This window comes from Eulemur rufifrons, chromosome 16 (genome assembly GCF_041146395.1).
Source record: "Eulemur rufifrons isolate Redbay chromosome 16, OSU_ERuf_1, whole genome shotgun sequence".
NCBI lineage: Eukaryota > Metazoa > Chordata > Mammalia > Primates > Lemuridae > Eulemur > Eulemur rufifrons.
The window spans coordinates 22,947,509-22,969,274 of NC_090998.1; the positions used below are offsets into that span (position 1 = coordinate 22,947,509).

The following is a 21,766-nucleotide window of genomic DNA, read 5'->3' on the forward strand; positions in this document are numbered from 1 at the left end:
CGTCACTGCATGATATTGATGCAGTTTTACAGATTGAGAAACTGAGCCACAGAAAGTTAAGCAATCTATCTAAGGTCACAAAGCCAGCAAGCTGCAGAGCTGGAATTTGAACTGAGAGCCCCAACTCTTAACTACTTGCCTCCCCTTTCTTCTCACCTGATGAGAGGAGCATATATAAAGATTTAGATATTCCAAAACTAGATTTTCAGAATGCCCTAGGTGGAGCAGGGGAGAGAGAAAACAGAGAAGTAGGAAATCACCTGTGTTAATGTCTGTGAGACATAAGGACAGGGACCGTAAGTGGTCCGGCTAGAGAAGCCTGGAAGGTATCACACGAAACTGCCAGTTTGATGACAAAATGTTCCAGTTTGGAGGCATTGGGCTGTGTGTTTAGGGCCCTGATCCTGGTTTGCTTTTCTGTTTGTTTGTTTTACAGTAGGTTTTATTTTCTTCTGCTTTTAAGATCAAACACTGTCTCAGCCGAATAGTATTTCCTTGGATGGGAAATGGCATTGGAGAAGATGTCATTCATGTCTGAATGTGGCCGCGTCCTACCTTCCAAACTCACACTTTTTCCACCGCTCCGCATCCGCCCACCTATCTCCCCGGTCCATTCCATCACACCGCTTGCCCGGTGATGCCAATCAACAATCTTGGTCTCCCCACTGTGCTTTCTCTCTCTCTCTCCCAACTGCTCAGCTTTGCCCAAGCCCCCAGCTACCCAAAATGTTTTACTATTTAAAGCCCAGCGATGTACCACTTCCTTTAGAAACACCTTTCAACCTACGTTGAACTTACCCTATCCTGACCTCCCATGGAGCTTAATTTATGTGCCACTCATGTACTTTGTTTCATTAGTATACTTTGTACAATTTATATACGGTGTCTCCCAAACCAGATATGGTCCCATAAAAGGCAGGGACAATTTCATCAATGTTTTAAAAACTATACAGCATTTGGCTCAATAGCAACGTATGAAATTTAATTTAAAGAATGACTTTTCTTTCATCCTAGAGAGAATTAGAGGTAGTGCATTGGGAGTGAGCTTTATTTTGTTATTACTGTGGTGGGGAGTGCACCAAAATGGCGCCCGTACCCAAAGCTGTCATCCTTCCCCTCCTACGCGTTTTTGCTGCTCTCATTATCTCAGCTAGAAAGAACCCAGGCAGGTGCAGCTGATCAGCGGCTTCCCTCCTCTCCAGCTTTTAAATTTCCCCTCACCCAGCTGCCCTGTAGAAATTAGCTCCACCCACGTCATCTGATCTGTGGGCCGCTGCTCTCTCTTCCCAGTTTGCAGAAGATGGTTCTTGGAGTGCTGGTAAAGTGAAGTGAAAATACGGTGGTGAGTTTTCCCCAAGTAAATAATTCAACTTTGGCTGATGCTGGCCCTCAGTCAGTCAGCTAAGGCCAAGAAAGTACTGCCCTAAACAGTAAACTAAAAAAGCAATCTCAGAGCTAAGCTGCCCTGTTGTTCCTTCACCCCAACCCCAACCTCGACATGCCTGAAGCAAATGAGACAAAGCTCCAATATCAGGCTGTATTAGCGGTTCAACAGAGTTCATTGAAAACTTGAAACCAATCTAGAAAAGAAAACCACTTAAATAATAGGGGGAAAAAGATTGGTAGCTGAGAGTGGTAAAGCTAGGTTCCCCAGAAGTGTGGCTCTTACCAGGGGCAAATCCCAGAATTGTTTTCAAGGGGGTTTTCGGATACTTAAAGTCCTTAATGGTGTTTCCAGGCTTGGCCATCTGGAATGTGCATTAGTGGAAAGAAGTAAGGTAGTTTTGTGGACTAAAGAACATGGGAGCACCTGAGTTCTTGGAGTGAGAGATTTATTGTAGGTCTCCTCCTGGTCTCTGAGAAGAAAACCAGACCTCATACGATAAGTGAAACAGAACACAGTTTTCAGAAGCATATGTGTTACTCTGCTATTTCAGGAATTGTTCCAATAAGAGATGTTTATAACAAGCTTGGTGTGACCCAGCCAAGAAGCTTAATATAACAAGGTTAAGTGAATGGTGGGAGGAGAGGGTTCTAGTCTATACCAGCTTGCATTTATTAATAATCAGAAAGGTTGCAGATGACAAACTCACTGAGCATTTACTAAATCTGGGACTTGTTTGCAAATCATCTTGATTAACAGCTGCTATCAACTATTCTAGAAAGGGCAGGAAAAAGTAAGCGTTATTATTTTATCACATAAAACACTAGTCACAAAGAGACTGAAAACAGTTTAATCTGGCAAATATAAAATTCTCTGGTGAAGTGGAAAACCGTGGTCTGCCCTCCCACTGAGCTCCCTAAAGATGAGTTTCCTGGGAACGTCTTAGTGAGCAGATGTTTCTTCTCATGTTTTGATGAAGAGTTTCATGGCATCTAATCATTAGTGAAGGGCTGTTTTGGCAAAAGGAACCCCTTGTTTATAACTAGTTATCTATCTACATGTATATTTAGATTTTTTACATTCATTAATTAAGGATTTTACATTAATTAAACTACCAAGTGGAGCTCAGGTGAGTCATGAGAGATTTGTCTGGCTTTCATAATCAAGTATTGAATAATTTAAAAAAAATCTGCCTGCCTGACCTAAAGTTTGAAAGTTCAATGTTCAAGAAATAACATTAGTAAAGGGAGAAAAAAAATCGTGGTAAAGGAAAAAATGGTAAAGGAAAGATAATTACATTGTCAACACAATCTTTTTGTGAGTTAGAATTTGATTCAGAAGGCTTTCTAAAGAGCCTTTTGAATCACCCTGAAATCTGCCAGCTTTTTCAAGGATGCTACGTTTGTACCTCTGGATCAATGTTACGACTTTCTTTGCAATGAATTTTTGGGGTGGGGAACCTGTGACCTCAAGACCACATGTGGCCCTCCGGGTCCCCCAGTGTGGCCCCTTGACTGAATCCAAACTCCGCAGAATGAATCCCTTTATTAAACAGATTTGTTCTGTAAAATTTGGATATGGTCAAAAGGCTACACTCAAGGACCCAGAAGGCCACCTGTGGCCCCAAGGCTGTGGATTCCCCACCTGTACTGTTGCCATCATCAGAGACTTTTCATTGTTGCATTGTAGTTTTGGATCAGGCAGATGGTTGAAAAGCGTTGATTCAGGAGCTTTTACTATATACAACAAGACAATTCAGGCAATAATAAATGGGACTAAGATTCCATAATCAAGGACAGTGAAGCATATTCAATCAATAGGAGGGATTAAACAGTAAGATTAGTGAAATAAGAGCGGCACGGGAAATCTCTAACATTATTTTACTTTACATTTAGCTCATGTGAATCCAAGTGGAAATTCCTGTAGCATATTTATAGCTCCACTTTAAAATGTTCTGTTTCTAACCCTGGATTTAGCTAACAATTTGTATAGTATTAGGCATAGTACATGACACATAATAGATGCCCCTAAATTTTTCCCTGCATTCATTCCCAAACTGGGATAATCTATTATAGGCTATCATAGTTCCTGGCTATGTGAGTAATTATTTATTTGTGGGCTTTACTATTGCCAGATTTAGCTAATAAAAATAAAAGGCACCCATTGAAATTTGGATTTCAAATAAATAACAAATAATGTTCTAGTATAAGCATGTTCCATGCAACATTTGGGACAGACTTATACTAAAAAATTATCATTGTCTATCTGAAATTAAAATTTTATTGGGCATCCTGCATTTAATCTGGCAACCCTAGTGGCTCACTTGTTCATGTCTGTATCTTCCACAGACTGCAGGTTTTGGGAGAGCAGATGCTCTGTTTTGTTCATCATTGTATCCCCAGTATCTGCATAGGGCTTAGCACTTAATAGGTATTTAATAAATATTGGTTGACTGCTTGAAGGAATGGATATTAAAAGCACACAAAATGTAACTAAAGTTCGTAGAACCTAAAAGCAAAAGAAGCACTTGCCATTGGGATTTCTACAGGTGTATCCTCTTTACACAGTAAATACTCAATCAGCTAAAACAGATAAATAAGGGGAAATTCCTTTTAAAAGACTCCAACTGATTCTCCTAGTACAATTCACTCTGTTTTTAATTTTCAGTTAATGCTTTTTCAAAGGCAGTTATTGTACAATACAAAGCAAGTTAGACTTGTATTTTTAAGTGTTCTGGAAGACTGCAGCTGATCTTTTCTACCAGGATCTAAAACTAAAAAAGAGGTTAAGAAGTTTAGACAGAAGAGACGGTAGATATTTCCAAGCCGTATATGGAGAAGGTGGCACAAATTTCGAAATCTTTACCACCCCATCTTATTTATTGCATTCCCACAGATTTTCTAGTTAACATTAGAAAAAGCAAAACAAGTTAATCTTGTGAAGCTTTGTTAGCTCATGAAGAGCCAGTGCCTTAAGTGTACTCTTCATAAGGTTTAGCTTATCAACCACCAAGCAGGACTCAGGTGAGTCGTAGAAGTTTAGGGGACAGATGGTAGAAGGAGAAAAATGCTTTGGAAAAGCAAGTACAAATGTGTGCCTTGTACACCAGGAACGTTAATCTGGGTCGGTTACAAATGCCTACAAAATGAGGCGTCTCGTGGCTAAAACAACACACCATTGTTGTTCAGCGACATGGGTGCACAGGGTTTGGAAGTCTGAGGTTCCGGCTCCAGGGCATCTATTAGCCTCGTACCTGCCCTGTCCCTCAATTCTCTGGCTCTGGAAGGGAGAAACAGTCAACTCAAATTGAAAACCCTGATAGATACTTAACCAGTCTTTAATGAGGCCCTTTGCTTGACCTGGGGAAGTTAGATGTGTTCCTGCTCAGTCACGTCCTAGTTACTTATAGATTTGGAGTGCATTGTGTTCACAAGCAAATTCTCTTCTGTCATTACTACTATTTCACTTCTACCCTCCCACTGGAGCAATTGAGCAGCTCTTGTTTAGACAAGGGGGTTAATTCTCCAGAAAAAGTGATAGCTGAATGTAGTTGGGAGCCAAAAATCACAGCAGCTGGGGGGGGCATGGCCACAAGCCTGGTAATTATAGGTATCCTATATAATTGCAGATTAGCAGTTGTGCCAACAATTACGAATTGAATATCTAGAAAAGAATCACATCATGGCATTTGAATACAAGAATTAAAAGCATTTTTGAGGAGACAACATGCACACACATTTGAAACAATCCAAGAATAAAACCATTTAATTAAATGACAAAATATACAGTACAATAATAAATCCTAGGAGAGATCAGAAAGAGTTAAGTCCAGTGAGTATACACTGATTCCAGAATTTTAAGAGAGGAATGTGTTTTAGGCTACACATGGAAAGATAAGCCCTGCATAGGTGGAAAAGAAGGCATTGTCAGGAGACGCCATAAAGGTTCAGAGATGGTCCTAAATAGTAAAGGATAGTGGAAACTTCATTGGCTGGAGCGGATGGTCATCATATTCAAGTAAGATAAAGCCAGATTGGCCGGGCGCGGTGGCTCACGCCTGTAATCCTAGCACTCTGGGAGGCCGCGGCGGGTGGATCGCTCGAGGTCAGGAGTTCGAGACCAGCCTGAGCAAGAGCGAGACCCCGTCTCTACTAAAAATAGAAAGAAATTATATGGCCAACTAAAATATATATAGAAAAAATTAGCCGGGCATGGTGGCACATGCCTATAGTCCCAGCTACTCGGGAGGCTGAGGCGGTAGGATCGCTTAAGCCCAGGAGTTTGAGGTTGCTGTGAGCTAGGCTGACGCCACGGCACTCACTCTAGCCCGGGCAACAAAGCGAGACTCTGTCTCAAAAAAAAAAAAAAAAAAAAAGGATAAAGCCAGACTGAGAGGATTTTGAGTATCATCATCTTCCCTGTCTTTCTAGATACTCCTTTCAACTATAGGTTTTTAAAAATTTCCATACTTTTTGTTCATTCTTTATTAGGGGATTTAAAAAACATCTATAGAAATTTTTGTCAAGGTCCTAAAAATCATAACTTTCAAAACTAATACTGTGATAACTATTCAACTATTTGGTTGTGACTATTCAAATGATTGTAACTCTTTGCCTAGACTAGTAATTTATTTATTTAATTTTTGAGACAGAGTCTTGCTCTGTTGCTGTGGGTAGAGTGCAATGATGTCATCATAGCTCACTGTAACCTTGAACTTCTGGGCTCAAGTGATCCTCCTGCCGTGGCCTCCCTCATAGCTGGGACTATAGGCTCATGCCACTGTGCCTGGATAATTTTTTCTTTTCTTTCTTTTTTTTTGAGACAGGGTCTTGCTCTGTGGCCCTGGGTAGCATGCAGTGGCATCATCATAGCTCACTGCAGCCTCAAACTCCTGGGCTCAGGTGATCCTTCTGCCCCAGCCTCCCAAGTAGCTGGGACTACAAGTGCACATCACCACAGCCTGATAATTTTTTCTATTTTTGATAGAGACAAACTCTCAGTCTTGCTCAAGCTAGTCTTGAACTCCTGACCTCAAGATATCCTCCTGCCTCAGCCTCCCAGAGTGCTAGATTACAGGTGTGAACCACCGTGCTCGGCCCTCAGTTGTTTTGAAGATGAAATGAGTTGAAGGGTATAGAGCTTAGCACTATGCCTGGCACATGGTAAATCCTTTACATAAGTCAGCTGTTCTTTTCCAGAAGTTTGATTGCCAAAGTTAAATGCATGGAAAGTTGCTTAAAGCAATTGAGCATCTGGTCTTGAGCCCTCCAAAGTTGATTCAGGGAATAAATTACCTGCTGCTAAATTATTGTTAGGACAGTGCTAACTTTTAAATACGTATCTATTTTGCCTATACTTTAGCCACTTTGTCTGTGTAATTGGAGGAAAGTCACCAATGGCCTCTGCAAGCAAGGTCCCTGAGAAGCGGCATCACCCAGTGGAAAGCATCTGTAGAAAAATCAGAGCCATACAAAGGAGAGAAGCAATTTCAAATCCGATTCAACAGATAATCAAATACCAGTCTAGCAGTTTTGATAGTCCACAGACCAACACCAAGAAAAATTTTGAAGAGGTACTAAGGAAACTGACAGCTGGTCACGTTCCCATGCCAGACTCTCATTTGTCAAGTTCTGAGAAAGTTGACACCTTCACTTCATCTCCTCAAATAGTATCTCCAGGAACCCCATCCATTGCTCTCCTCAGCCCCTCTGAGACTGAGACATACTCTGTTATTCTCACAAGTTCTGAAAACATCTCAAAGCCAAGGTCGGAGAGCAATAAGAATTATACATCTTTGATGTCACAGATCAGAAAAGGGGAGTTCTTCTGGAACAAGGGTTTCCATAACTATTGTAGGGAAAATAATTTTAGTACCTCGACACTTGATTTTGATTCCAACTTTTGTCAAAGCTCTGAATGTTTTGATCCTCAGGATTCAGTGGTGAAGAAATTACCTCTGAATGAAGATGGTAAATATTCATCTTTTAATGTTTGTTCTTCCAATAGAGCAGTAAGCATATCTACATTTAAAATACCTGAACTGAAAAAAACGAATCCACATTATTAAAGTTTGGATGAAAGCATCCATCTTTTCCTTTCGGTTTTAACCATGTTTGTTTCCTTCGCCTCCCCTAAAAGAAAATCTTATGTGTAAAATGTAAGTATTTTTGATGCTTCCAATTAAAAAGCTGATAGAAATTCTGGATTGTATTTATAATCATAATCATGTGATATTTCTCTACTGACCTGCAAACAGACTTTCTCCAGGCCAAATTAGAATGTCATGATGGGAATACATAGATACAGGGGAGTTAAAATTCATACAGTTCCCAGGTGTCTTGCTGAAATGACCATTTCGGCATTACTTTGTGTTAGAGTCAAACAAACATGTAATGGAGTGTGGGTTCCATTTCAGGAGCCAAGGACATGGGCCAGGAGAGCATGTGAATTTTGCAGGCCAGTTGAAATGTGGGGAACTCTACTTAGAAGATTGCAAGAGTCCCATATGTAATAGGCACTGAAAAACAAAACAATGTAAAATGACACATTATCTGTAGAGCTAGTTTCTGCTTTCTGTTTTTCTTAAAAAATATTCCTGTTTGTGTTATAGTAAGTTGCTTTTTCTTAGGACACTTTTCACATTAAAGGGCAAAAAAATGCATTTCCCTCACCATCTCTCCTTCCCCTCCCTTTTATAAAACTTACAAAGTGAGGCCAGGCACAGGGGCTCACACCTATAATCCTAGCACTTTGAGAGGCCAAGGTGGGAGAATTGCTTGAGGCCAGGAGTTCAAGACCAGACTGAGCAAGAGTGAGACTACCAAAAAAAAAAAAGAAAGAAAGAAAAAAAATTAGCCAGGCATCCTGGTGGTCACTTGTAGTCCCTGCTACTTGAGAGACAGAGGCAGGAGGCTCGCTTGAGGCCACGAGTTTGAGGTTGCAGTGAGCTGTGACGATGCCACTGCATTCTATCCAGGGCAACAGAGCAATACGCTGTCTCAAAAAAAAAAACCTCAAAAACTTGTAAAAGGAAAAATGAATAATAGGAGACCTTTCAAGACTACTTTTTTGTTGGTCCATTTAAGTTACCAGTCTTGTGGGTGACTGTTTATTAAAATAGCTTTTCTTGTTAAAGTTAAACCAAAAAAATGGAAAGTCGTCATTGTAGCACAGAAAAGCATCTAGATTTGCAAACTTTTTCTTCTACTAGGATGGAAACAAGGAGCTGCTGATGGCAAAGATGGAACAGACAGCACCAACAGGGCCTGTGAGGAAGAGGTGCTCACAAGTATATTTTATGCATGTGACACAAAACACAAAGGTAAGTCGAAAGTTACCTGCTTTAACATTTGGTGGCACTAACCAAGTCATCTGTACTTTGTATTGTGAGAGAAAGGGACATGGTTTGAGGGTCAGGGGTGTCTCTGTGTCTACACTTGTGGTGGATGCAACCTAATTTGGGAATAAGATTGGCTATTTAGGTCTTGGTTATTTCTTTATAATTTCTTTGTACCTATTTTGCATTTTTTAACAGTGACTTGAATGATTTTATTGAGCTTAGCAGCTGACCTACCAGCTGTAATCATTGATTGGAACTATCTACATGTCATGGGTGTTTCCCCACAAGAACTATGTATTTTAAATATATAAAACCACTATATACAAGTTTAACTCAAAATTTTTAGTTAATTTTAGATATTTCACTTCTGCATTTTTTGGAGATGTGTTCTTTTTAAAATTTCTGCAAGTAATTTTTAGTATGTAAATGATTCATGCTCATTGTGATAAAATTAATAACATTAATAAGAAGAGAAAAAATCATCAGTAATCTTATTTCCCTGAGTAACCATTGTTACTGATTTGTTTTATATCTTTACACAATTTCCTCTGTCAGTATGGTTTTGTTTTATGTGGATTAAATTTTTCTTATATAGAACATTTCAAATACATATAGGAGTAGAGATGATAGTACGATGAATGCTTATATATGTGTTGTAACCAGTTATGTCTCATTTCAACCCCACTCATTTTCCTCCACCCTGGATTATTTTGAGACACATCCCAGACATCACTTTATTTCATCTGTAAATATTTCAGCACATATTTCTAAGATAACGACTGATTTTAAACGCAAATATAATGCCATTATTACAGCTGAAAAAGTAACATACTTTCCTAATATTATCAAATATCTTGTCAGTGTTCAAAATTTTTCATTGGTGTAATACATATATTTTTTTCTTAAATAGTTTTAATGTTCAAATCAATACCCAAGAAAGGTTTGCTCATTGCAATTGGTTGCCTGCTCTATCTATGTTCCCTTTCCATCTCTCTTTTTTGCATCTTAATTTATGTTAAAGAAACTGGTTCTTTTATAGTTTCCCATAGTCTGAAATTTGATGATTGTATGTTTATTGAAACATTTAACCTGTTTCTCTGTCTCCTATGTTTAGAGGTTTAATCAGATAAAAATTTGAGGGGTTTTTTTGTTTGTTTTTTGCTTTTCTGGGGGGACAAGAATTCTACGTAGATAGTGTTATGTGTTTTCATCAGAAGGCAAAGGTTGATGATGAAAGCCTAGATCTATTCATTCACTAGGTGTTGCAAATGGTAATATTCTATCATTCCTTTCTAATTTGCCAGCTGTAATGCATCTATAAAGAGAAATTCCACTCTGCTTTGTCAACTATTTGGCTATTCTGGGTCTCATGTCCTGAAGGAGATGCAGGATAAAAGCTTGACTATGTCCCTTTATCAGCCAGTTTGCAAATAATAAATTGGTCCCTGTAGTGTCCCTTCAGAGATGTCCAATGAAGTTTTGTATGTTATTTTGAATTCATGATTTTAACATATTTGATATATTTTGTCCATTGTAATTATTTGTCTTATTGATGTTGATCTTATTGATGTCTGTCATTGAACAGCAGGAATCTTTCATGTTGACTACAGAGTCATTTTGGGGGGGTGTAACTTTTCTATTAGTTTGAAATTATATCGAAATATAAAGTTTTAAGAAAAGTAAAAATAATTTACATATGTCCTTTATCTTAGATACACCAGTTATTTACATTTTGTCCCAATTGCTTTATCATTGGTCTCTCCCTCTCTCCCCCTCTCTCCCTCCTTCCTCCCTCTCTCTCCACCTCTTTACCCCTCCCCTCTCCCTCCTCTTCCCTCTCTCTCCCTCATTCAAGACTAAGTTGCAGATATTATGCCCTTTTACTCCCAACTACATCAGTGTGTATTTATTATGTAAAGGGGCATTTGCTCACATGACCACATATCAGAACATTTAATATTGATGTAATACTATTCTCTAATTCACAATTCCACATTCAAATTTTGTCAATTGTCTCAGTACTATACATATACTTCATAGCTTTTTTTGTTTCCTGGTCCAGGATCCAATCCAAAAATTACACCTTGTATTTAGTTGTCACATCTCTTTAGTCTAATTTAATCTGGAACTGTTTTTCAGATTCTTTGTCTTTTTGACCTTAACTTTTTTGAAGAGTATAGGCCAGTTACTTTGTGTAACGTCTGCTATTTCCTCTTGATTAGATTCAGGTTATTCGTTTTTGGCAGGCATACTACAGAAGTGATGGTGTGTCCTCAGTAGGATATGTCAGGATTCTTAACTTTGATCACTTGGTTAGCGTGGTTTCTCCCTTGTAAAGTTACTATTTTCCCCTTTGTGGTTGATAAGCATTTTACAGGAAGATGCATTGAGTGTATATAAGTATCCTCTTCCTCATCAAACTTTCACTCACTCCTTTTAGCATCCATTGATATTTGTTGCCTGAATCAATTATGACGATACTATACTAGTTGCCAAATGGGAATTTTTCTCTCTCCCTCATTCTTGCTATATTTATTACCTATCAATCTGCCATAAGGGTTTTACCTTCTTACTAATTAATTATTATTACTATGAATTTCTGGATTCCTCTTATATTTGGTGGTTTATAAGTTGTTACTATCATTATTTATTTTGATGCCAAATGGTCGCAGTATTGGCCATCAGGATATTCTTCAAGCTGGCTCCTGTATCTGTCTGATATAGTCCCTCTTTCGATGGCATTTTCTTACTTCCCAGTGCAGCCTGATGTCCCAGGTACTAATACTTTTGATGTGTGCCCCATAGCTTTTAATAGCATCCTTGTTTTTCCCTGTATTATAAAATTCTCTAGGCTTATCTTTTACATTTCCTGCTCCTGTCTTGGAATCAGTTATTTCTTCATGGAGCCATGGCACCTTTTCATGGAAAATGTTATATAGAGAGCACAATCTGGGCACAAGGAGTGGTGGTTGTTTCTAGTCATTTGCAGTGGTTAGATATAGAAAGTACTAACATTCTTTGAAGCTAAAATGCATTATGAGTTCATAGTCTTTCTTCCAATGCAAATTCAGAGCCGTCGGGTTTTTACTTGTATCTCTGAATCACTTTCTCACCCAATGACAATCCTGGTTCTCAATGTCACCAGTACAAATACTCATTTGCTTTACTCATACACACACAATAGTTTCAGAGTAATAATACCAAACTACTTATATTAGTTCTCTATTGATGAATTACCAAAATTTGGCAGCTTGACACAACACAATTTTATTAACTCACAACATCTGTGGATAACAAGTCTAGGCACAGCTTAGCTGGACCCTTTGCTAAGGGATTCCAAGGCTGCGATCAAGATGCTGACTTGGGCAGCCATCTTATCTGTGGCTCGACTGGGGAATAACCTGCTTTTGTTGGCAGAATTTAGCATTTTGTGGTTATAGGCCAAAAAGAAAGGGCTTTTGTTTCTGGCTGTTGTCAGCTTGAAGCCTCCCTCAGTTTCTGGCCACCTGGGTGTCTCAATATAGGCAGCCCAGAAAGCCAGCAAGGCAGTGACTCCAGCAAGACAGGTGTTACTGTCTTGGGTAGCTTAATCATGCAATGCCACACATGTACAGTCTATCATCTTTGCCATATTCTATAGGTTAGAAGCAAAAGTCCCAAGTCACTCCCATGCTCCAGAGGAGGGGAGCACACAGGACGTGAACACCAGGAGGTAGGATCACAGGAATGCCTTAGGGTCTATCCACCTCACCACTCCAATATGATTGCTAAAAATGGTTTCAGATTTTTTTTTTGGCCACTTTTTTTTTTTAAATATATGATATACTATAATGACATATTCCCTAAGTATGCATGAAATGTTTCCAGACTTGTTTTATAATCTTCTTTTTCTCACTTAATAAGTCAAGTACTTGTGTGCATCAACTAATTTTCTTCATATGCTATACATTTTTTGGGTTGTAACATATTTAACCACTCAATCTCAATTGGATATTATTTTTTCTGTTAGAAGCAACACTGGTATGAACATTTTTGTAGCAAAATATTTGCATGTACTCTTAATTATATCTTTAGCATGAGTGGGGCTTATTTGTTTCCAGAAGCTTCTCTGCTTGGATAGGATTTAAGAAATTATTTTTCTGAAGAAAATAAGAGAGCTTCACTGAAGGGAAGTGGGATGTGTACTAGGGTTCTCCAGTGGGGAGATATATCTATATCTCTGTATCTGTCTAAAGAGATTTATTGTAACAAACTGGGTCATGTGATTATGGAGGCAAGCAAGTTCCAAGATCTACAGGGTGAGTCCCCAAGCTGGGGATTCTGGAGAGCCAATGATTTGTTCTATTCTAAGTCCTAAGGCCTGAAAACCAGGTGAGCTGATAATATAGTTCCAGTCTAAAAGCCTACAGGCTTGAGATGAGGAAAGAGCCAACATTTCAGTTGAGTCTGAAGGCAGAAAAAAAAGCCAATGTCCCAGTTTGAAGGTAGCCCGGAAGGAAGAATTCTCTGTCACTCAGAGGAAGGTCAGCTTTTTCATCCTAGTCAGGCCTTCACCTGATTGGCTGAGGCCCACCCACATTAGGGAGAACACTCTGTTTTACTCTGTCTACAGATTTAAATGTTAATCTCATCCAAAAACACCCAAAATAATGTTGGATCAAATATCTGGCACCCCGTGGCTCAGTCAAGTTGACACATAAATTAACCATCATAGGAGACCTTTCTAGTTTTGAGGTATATGATAGAAGGTGTAGAGTTTTAGTGAAGGAAAATGAGATAAATATGTTCTTGTTGGTCTTCTAGCTTTCTTTCCAGTTCTACTAAAAATAAGAATAAAATAATCTCTCTAAATAATTGTATTAGTCATTTTGTTTCTCTTTCCAGTACTTACTATCACATTTAAATGACATGTTACCTTAAATTAATATTCCCTTTGAAGTTATTCAGTCTCCTTTACAACTATCTCCTCTTCCTAATTACGAGACTTATTTTTTTTCTTATGTCACGTTCTATCCTTATTTCCTCAAGGGAAGACCCTTCGCTCTCACATCCACCCTGTCAACCTTTTACTTATTTTTTTCCTCTCCCTGGCAAGCAGCCAGCCCAAAGCAGCCTTTAGATGGGAGTAAGAGAGAAGTCTTATGTTTAAAGAAGATTAGTGTGTCAATTACTAACATAGTTGGGTGATTTTAATTTCTGAATCTGATAGTAGGACTGATTGTGTAGAAGAATGGACTCAGTCTTCTCCTGCAAAGAAAGAGTTGAACTTTTTACTTGAGACTGAAATTTTATGTAGAGCAAAGGGAAAACTTCCCTCACTGAATGCTTTTTAAGGAAAGAATGAGAGAAAACATACAGCGCCATTTTGATCACCTCCCGTAAGTGATTCTTGATTACATATATCATCAATATTTAAACCTCACAACAACTCTATATGATAGATATCATCATTCATATCTTACGGACACAAAGAAGCTGAGAGGCTCAGATTTTTTTCCCCAAAGCCACACAGCTAGTAATTATCAGAGCCGAGATTTGACACTAGGTCCATTGGACTCTAGCCCAGGGCCAGTGGTCTGCTATTCCATGCCTGCGTGACAGGACTGTGAAGGTTGTGTGGCATGTTTCGAGGATCCAGGAGACATAAGAGTTAAGCACCTCTCTTGTTAAAAGTGTATCTTTCTCCATCTTTGAAAACTAATTTCCCTTTCTTCTTCCCAAGGCTCAGTCAGAGTGGCCAAAATAATGGATTACCTGAGACAAACACATAGCCAAGATTCTGAAGACAGTGGCCTTGAGGAGCTATGCAACATGCTGGATCCTGAGAAGAGAGACCCCCATGTGGATCTGGAAACTTTCCAGGCCCTCATGAAAGAATGGATGGCTTACTGTAGAAACAAATGGTAAGCAGAGTCCCAGTGGGATGCATTTTAAGGTTCTGTTTTAACAGTGGATTGTAATTGATGCTAATCGCTGTTTTCTGTTGATGAAAATGCTATGATCCGGTGCTTCTCCTGCTTTAGCATGCATTACAAGCACTGGATGATGCTGAACCTGCTTGCTGGGCCCTACCTCCAGTATTCAGTAGGTCTGGGGTGAAGCCTGATAATTTGCATTCTCACAAGTTTCCCAGTAACGCTGATAGTAGGGAGTGGTGGACACACTTTGAGAACCACTCCTCTAATATGTCAATTCTGATAGTATTTGTTTCTTATGATTAGTGTGGAGCACATATTCTTTTGTTCTCACAAAGAACTGAGCTGGCATCAGAGTCAAGTGCATTATTGATATTGACTATCAAATCTGCAAATGTATTTAAATTCAAGACTGACTCCCTTTTAAGGCCGGTGGAGCCAGTCAGGGAATGTAATTTGGAAGCCTAGAATATAGGGAGGCTAAGGGGAAAAAGAAAGGATAACGGAATTGGAAAAAAGGGTAGAGAAAGAGAATGGCACCCATGTTCCCACGTGTCCCTGATACTGCAGACATGTATCTTCTTTCGCAGGAAACCTAATTCCTGCCTCCCACTCAGCACCAAGCTCCAGCTATCAGCAGATACATACTAGGGATTTGCTTAAAGAAAACATGAAACCCAAAGGATGGAAAAATTTGTTAATTTCTGTCAGGGTTAGCATTTATAGATGCCTTAAGAAAGTATGGCTGAAATGGTGTTTGCCATACATAGGTGAATAAGGAAGACAAGATAAATATATAAAAATACATAATCTTATTAGTAATCAAAAAATGCAAACAAAGAGAATGTACCTTTTTTGCCTGGAGTTTAACAGAGATTTAAAAGAAAGACTCTGTGCTATGTCATGGTGGGGAAAAGGATGGAAAAATAAGTCCTCTTATATATTGGTAATAATGCAAGTTGGCATAGTTTTTTAAAAAACAAAGTTAGGAATAGTATCAAATCCTTAAAAATATGCAGTCTCTTTGGGCGACAATGTAACTTCAAGAAAAATAATTATGTGCTCTAATATTTACACAGAAGGTAGTTTCTGACAGTGAAAAATAGAAGCAACCTAAATATTTAAAACTAGACAACTGGACAAATAAATTATAGTACTTCCATGCCCTGGAATCCTAAATAGTCATTCAAAATAACAATTAGATAAATATTTGACAAGATAAATGGTCATATGTATTTATTTCAAATACATAGGTCTCTGTAGGTAGTATAATTTAATTTTTGTCAAGGAAAAAGTTGGGAAGAATACATGCCAAAATGATTATCTCCACATCATGGTTTTCACATTTTGTTCTCTTATGAATGTTAATATTTCTAAAATATGTAAGTTTGATTATATGTTAAAAATATCAACAATCCATTTGTAAAACAGAGGGAGAGCAAAAGAAAAAGCTCTTATTTGTATAACAAATATAATGGAAGAAACATGGGAAGTATAAATACAAAATATAGGAGCAGAAATTCAGAAATGGTGATGAGTGTGTCCGTAGGAATAATCAGAACACAGTGTGTTTCTGCCCAGCCAGCAATCTGACAGACGTCTCACACTGGAAACCAATGAGGTATAAGCACAAATCTGTAGCATTTTGTGGCTGCTCCAGAAAGAAGCTAAGGATTTGGTCCTTAAAAAGATTAAGTAACAAAACTCAAATTATAGGCCGGGCATGGTGGCTCACGCCTGTAATCCTAGCACTCTGAGAGGCCAAGGCAGGAGGATCACTTGAGGTCTGGAGTTCAAGACCAGCCTCAGCAAGAGCGAGACCCCCATCTCTACTAAAAATAGAAAAAAATTAGTTGGGCATAGCAGCGCACACCTGTAGTCCCAGTTACTTTGAAGGCTGAGGCAGGAGGATCACTTGAGCCCAGGAGTTTGAGGTTGCTGTGAACTAGGCTGATGCTACAGCACTCTAGCCCAGGCAACAGAGCAAGACTCTGTCTCAAAAAAAAAAAAAAGGCCTGCATAGAGGATTCCCCAAATTTCAGGAGTAAAATGCAAAATGCTGCAAGTACAATTAGTCCAGATGCTACCTGGTTCTCCATGAGAAAGGGAGGATGCTAGCACCATCAGTGTATCTCAAAGGATTAGTTGTTCACGCCTTTCCTTCCCAATCCTTTAAGGTTGCACTTACCACTCCACAAATCTCCATTTATCACTCCAAACGCTGTCTACTTCCTAATCCATTGAGACCTCCCATCCCCTAATCATATGCTGTGTGTGTTTTCTTTTTCATATTAGGTTGGCAGTTCATGGCTAGTGGACGTAACGCCTTATGTTTCTTTCCTATTGCTCTAAGCACCTAGCACAGTATTCAGCTCCTTATAGTTGTGTTTTTTTTGTTTTTTTTTTTTTTGTTTTTTTTTTTACAACTCTGAAAGAAATACCTGAATAGGAAAGTACAGAGAACATCTGAAAAATGAACTGAACTGTTCTGGCAAAGATTCCTAGCTCACTGGTTTTGTTTTTTGGCTACAGGGAAGGAGCGAACAGTAGATTGAGCAGCAGCATCGATGATTCTGTTTTTGAACAACAGGACAGTCTTCAATCAAGTAGAGCAAGCAAACGTGTGTCTCTTCAGGATTGTTCTGCTGCTTTCTTGTGGTTTGGAGAAAGTGATTTCACATAACGCTCTTGTATGTGTTTCAGTTAAGATGACCACAGGTAGGACAGATTCTACATCAGAGAGCTTCGAGGCTTTGGGTGGAGACACATCTAGAGGAGTCTTGTAAGTGCCCTTTCTTGTAATGCTTCCTCACGTGTCTCAACTTTCCTTATTTATTTTTCTTTATTTCACAAATCTACATATTTCAGTTATGATAAAGTCACTTAGCCTTTTTTTTTTTTTTTGCAGTAGAACTAATAATTTTAAATTCTTGACTATTCTATGCCACCTGCATTAGAACCAGTTTCACTAGGAACACAATTGTTTTTTTTTAGACAGTCTTTCTCTGTCGCTCTGAGTAGAGTACAGTGGCGTCGTCATAGCTTACTGCAACCTCAAACTCCTGGGCTCAAGAGATCCTCTTGCCTCAGCCTCCTAAGTAGCTGGGACTACAGGCACGAGCCACGGTGCCTGGCTAATTTTTTCTATTTTTGGTAGAGACCGGTCTCACTCTTGTTCAGGCTGGTCTCGAACCCCTGAGCTCAAGCAATCCTCCCGCCTCAGCCTCCCAGAGTGCTAGGATTACAGGCAGAGCCACTGCACCCAGCAACAAAAATTCTTACAGGACTAGTAATCCAAAATCATTTGCTCACTCGTGAAATCCTTCTTCATTGACTTCATAGTGTTTTCTATAGAAAATGAATTCCATTTGAAGTAGGGTTATAATATTGACCTTAAGTTCTTTTGGAGATGATTTTAAAGTATTTCTTTAATATAGAACCTTATAGGCACAAATAAGAAAAGCTGTTTTCCACTAAATTTGTAAGTTTTATATACTAAAGAGAGGTGGTTCTGCATTTCCCTTGTTTTATCTTTGCCACTTCAAGTTTATCCGTGCAAAAAGGCAGAGTAGGTACCACTTACCCAACTTGGCTAAGCACTGGGATAAGGTAGCAACATAGAAAAGGAGCCCTGAGATGCCATGAAACACACAGTCCAGACCCTCAACGGGTTCATGAACTAGTGTCAGGGCAAGAGTGATGCTCGCGATCATTAACAAGCCATGCAAAATATCAGGAAAGATGAGCACTAAATCGTAAGCCATAGGCTGCAAACCTGAGACTCCAGGAACTGTTGTTTCCTCAAGGCCTACTGAAATTTGTCAAGAGTGTTGTGTTCATTTATTTCAGGATCCTCCCATATTGCAGGCAGAAATAGGGACTTCTTCAGTGTAGAAGGAGGCAGATGTTGAGCGTGACATGGAAAGGAATAAACAAAAGCTACGGAAGTTAATTTCACAACTGTCAAATGATGAATACCTGGTAATCTTGAAAAAATCTTTGATGCTATTGTAATGTTTGCATACATATTTATTGTATACATGAATTATGTTTATGATGACAAATGAAGGCAAAGTAGAAACGCTCACAAGAATATTTAAGCCTGTTTGGGCTTAACCGTATGCCTTATTTTGATTGGAAGGGATTAGAGACGTAGATTACTCTCATTCATCCTTTCACCTGCAGAGAGGTGTCTGATTTGGTTACCTATGTAGCAGACCTACATTTCAACAAGCAGAAATTGGAAGAGGAAAATAACAAGTTGAAGTTGGCATTAGAAACTTTGGAGGAAACTAACAGCCAATTATCAGAGGACTGCGCTGAATTACGCCTTCAGATTAAAAGGTGAGCCACGCTGGGGCACTGCATGCTGGGGGCTTCCGGTTCTTTTTTCTTTCAAATCTTTTTTTAATTGAGATATTCACATAGCATGACATTCATTCTTTTAAAGTATACAATTCAGTGTTTTTAAGTATATTCTAAGGCTGTGTAATTATCAGCATCATCCAATTTCAGAACATTTTCATCATTCCAAAAAGAAACCCCATCCCTGTTAGCAGCCACTGTCCATTTCCTACCCCGTCCCTCAGCCCCGGGCAACCACTCGTCTACTTTCTGTCTCTGTAGATTAGCCTATTCTGGCCATTTCATAAACATGGAATTATGCGTGGCCTTTTGTGTCTGGTTTATTTCACTTAGCATGTTTCTAAGGTCCATCCATGTCGTAGCATGTATTACTACCTTGTTTCTTTTTATGGCTGAATAATATCCCATTGTGTGGATATACCACATTTTGTTTATCCATTCTTCAGATGATGGGCATTTGGGTTATTTCCACTTTTTGGCTGTGATGAATAATGCTGCTATGAACACTTGTGCATGAGTTTTTGAGCGGACCTAGATGTCACTAAAGCATTCTCACCCTCAAAGCTTTTGACCTTGTCTAGTCCAGCCTCTAAAACTATCTTTTAAAATAAAAAAAAAAAAAATGCTTAAGTTCTCTCCATTCCACAACTAGCTTATTTAGTATTTAATTGAAATATAATTTTATTCAACGTTTCTTTAACAAAACTGCTTTGGATGAATGTGCTGGTCAGGATTTTTGTTTGCAAGCACTAGAAGCTGACTCTGGTTAATTTAAGCCACCAAGAAATGTATTAGAAAAGAATTAGGTAAATCACAGAATGGACAGAAAGGCTGGGGAATCTGGATTGGCAGCCAGAACATCATTATCTACAAAATTAAGCCATGTGCCATTCTCTTTTCTCCTTCCCCTAATCCTTCACGAAGAGCCTCTGTCTCCTTTCGGCTCTCACAGCATGTTTTTGATAGTGTGCAGTGGTCCCATCATAGTACAATTTGTCTTCTGTGTTAACTGTGACCTTGTTGATGGGAGGAATTATTTCTTATTCATCCTGGTTCCCCTTGTGCTTAGCAGAATATCTACTGCAGAATAATGCTACCTTCCTTCCAGGTGCCTACAAGCCAGAAACCTTTGTTTCTTTTGGTTCTCAGCATGCTGCATTGTGATTATGATTATCTGTTTACTAGACTCTAAACTCTGGGTAGGTAGAGTTCTCATTATTGGGTTGCTTTTGCTTTTCAATGCCTAATATAATACAATGCCTGACACAGAGTTGCAGCTCAATAAATATTTGTTGAATGATCAATGTAACTTCTTAGTAATGAGAAAAATTGTATCTTCTTTGAGGCCCTCAGAGAACAGTTTATAATCTAGTGGGAGATAAAAATAGGTAATTCTATGATAAGGATTAGCATAATTTATTTAATCGATTTCCTGTTGGTGGATATTTAGGTTGTTTCCAATGCTTTATTATAAATAATGCTATAAAAACTTCTTTATAGAACATATCATATAGAGACTGTTGGTAATTATTTGTTTGGTTGTCACCTCCCTCAGTGGTCCGTAAGCTCCATAAAGGCAAAAACATGTCTCTTTTGTCCACCATCGTAGCCTCCACACACGGTGCAGCACCTGGAACATGGTATCATTCAATAAATATTTGTGGAATGGCATTAGCTAATATTAACTAATATTACATCTTCTTAGTAGGAGGAAAGAACCATGTGATTCAGCCAATGATAGATTTCAAAGGGATCCTCCAAATCTTTAGCTGCAGGAACATATTTGTTGATTTTTTTCTCTATTCTCCCTGCCCCACCCCCCACTTCCTCCAAATTCCTTCCTTTTCCAAGGACTGTGAAAGATCATGGGTATATTTTTACTATTGTGGGCATCTGGTTTAAGCCTTTAGTGGCTTTCAACTGGGGTCCAAAAATAGTCCTTGGCTTTACTCAGTGTCTTTGACGGTTATATTTGAGGTTCTGCTCATGGCCTTCTCCCCCCACCCCCGCAGTGCCCACCAGGCTATTATGAGAACAAATCTGCTAAAAGAAGAGCTGGAGGAACTGAAACTGAGTGTGAATGCCTCGGAAGAGCAGAAGGCCGTGACGGTAGCCCAGAACAAACAGTTAGTAAGTCATCCAAGTACTTCGGAATTGGCATATAGTTTACCTAACTGAAATATAAGAGGGCTTATTTGGGGGCAAAAATCGGAAATCAATAAACAGGCTGATAAATGAATCGGTAACACCTTAGACCAGTGAAGGCAGGTAGGATAAAGAAAAATCTGTTTTCCCTTTCAATCAAGATTAAAATTCTTTACAAATTTCTCAGTCATGTTCACAATGGTTTGTGAAGATCTAGAAAAATCTCTGGAATGCCTCCTGAAATTGGTAGGTGAATTCATATGTATCTGATACTAATAACCACTTGAATTAAAAAAAAATTTCTCTATCCAACTTTCAGATTTTTCTCAGGTTAAAAAAAAATCAGTTCTCTGAGTCCTTACTGGTCACTGAGAAGCTCCATAAACCATTCCTTACACTGAATAAACGCAGGCTTGTAACTTCAGAGCCAAAAGTCACTTAGACTAAGCTTTGACTCAAACACGAAAGAGGTGATCATTTTGGCTGAGAATGTTCAACTGTGACCTAGAGCATTAGCAGTCATCTTCAAAACTCTGGTAAATTCTAGCAGTAGCACTCTGGTGAGGGGCAGCCGAAGGTCATTCAGACTGATTTGTTTCTAGGTATCATTTGTAAAGC

General features: G+C 38.8%; 1 protein-coding gene across 1 annotated transcript in view; it reads left to right on the forward strand.

Moving 5' to 3' along the window:
• Positions 1-6,779: 6,779 nt before the first annotated feature.
• Positions 6,780-21,766, forward strand: part of IRAG2 (inositol 1,4,5-triphosphate receptor associated 2) — an 85,552-nt gene continuing 70,565 nt past the window's right edge. The window contains exons 1-7 of the mRNA XM_069491476.1: positions 6,780-7,353; positions 8,595-8,705; positions 14,446-14,626; positions 17,171-17,253; positions 17,342-17,420; positions 18,824-18,982; positions 21,016-21,133. Of these exons, the coding sequence (XP_069347577.1) occupies positions 6,780-7,353; positions 8,595-8,705; positions 14,446-14,626; positions 17,171-17,253; positions 17,342-17,420; positions 18,824-18,982; positions 21,016-21,133 (1,305 nt within the window). The remainder of the gene's footprint in view (positions 7,354-8,594; positions 8,706-14,445; positions 14,627-17,170; positions 17,254-17,341; positions 17,421-18,823; positions 18,983-21,015; positions 21,134-21,766) is intronic.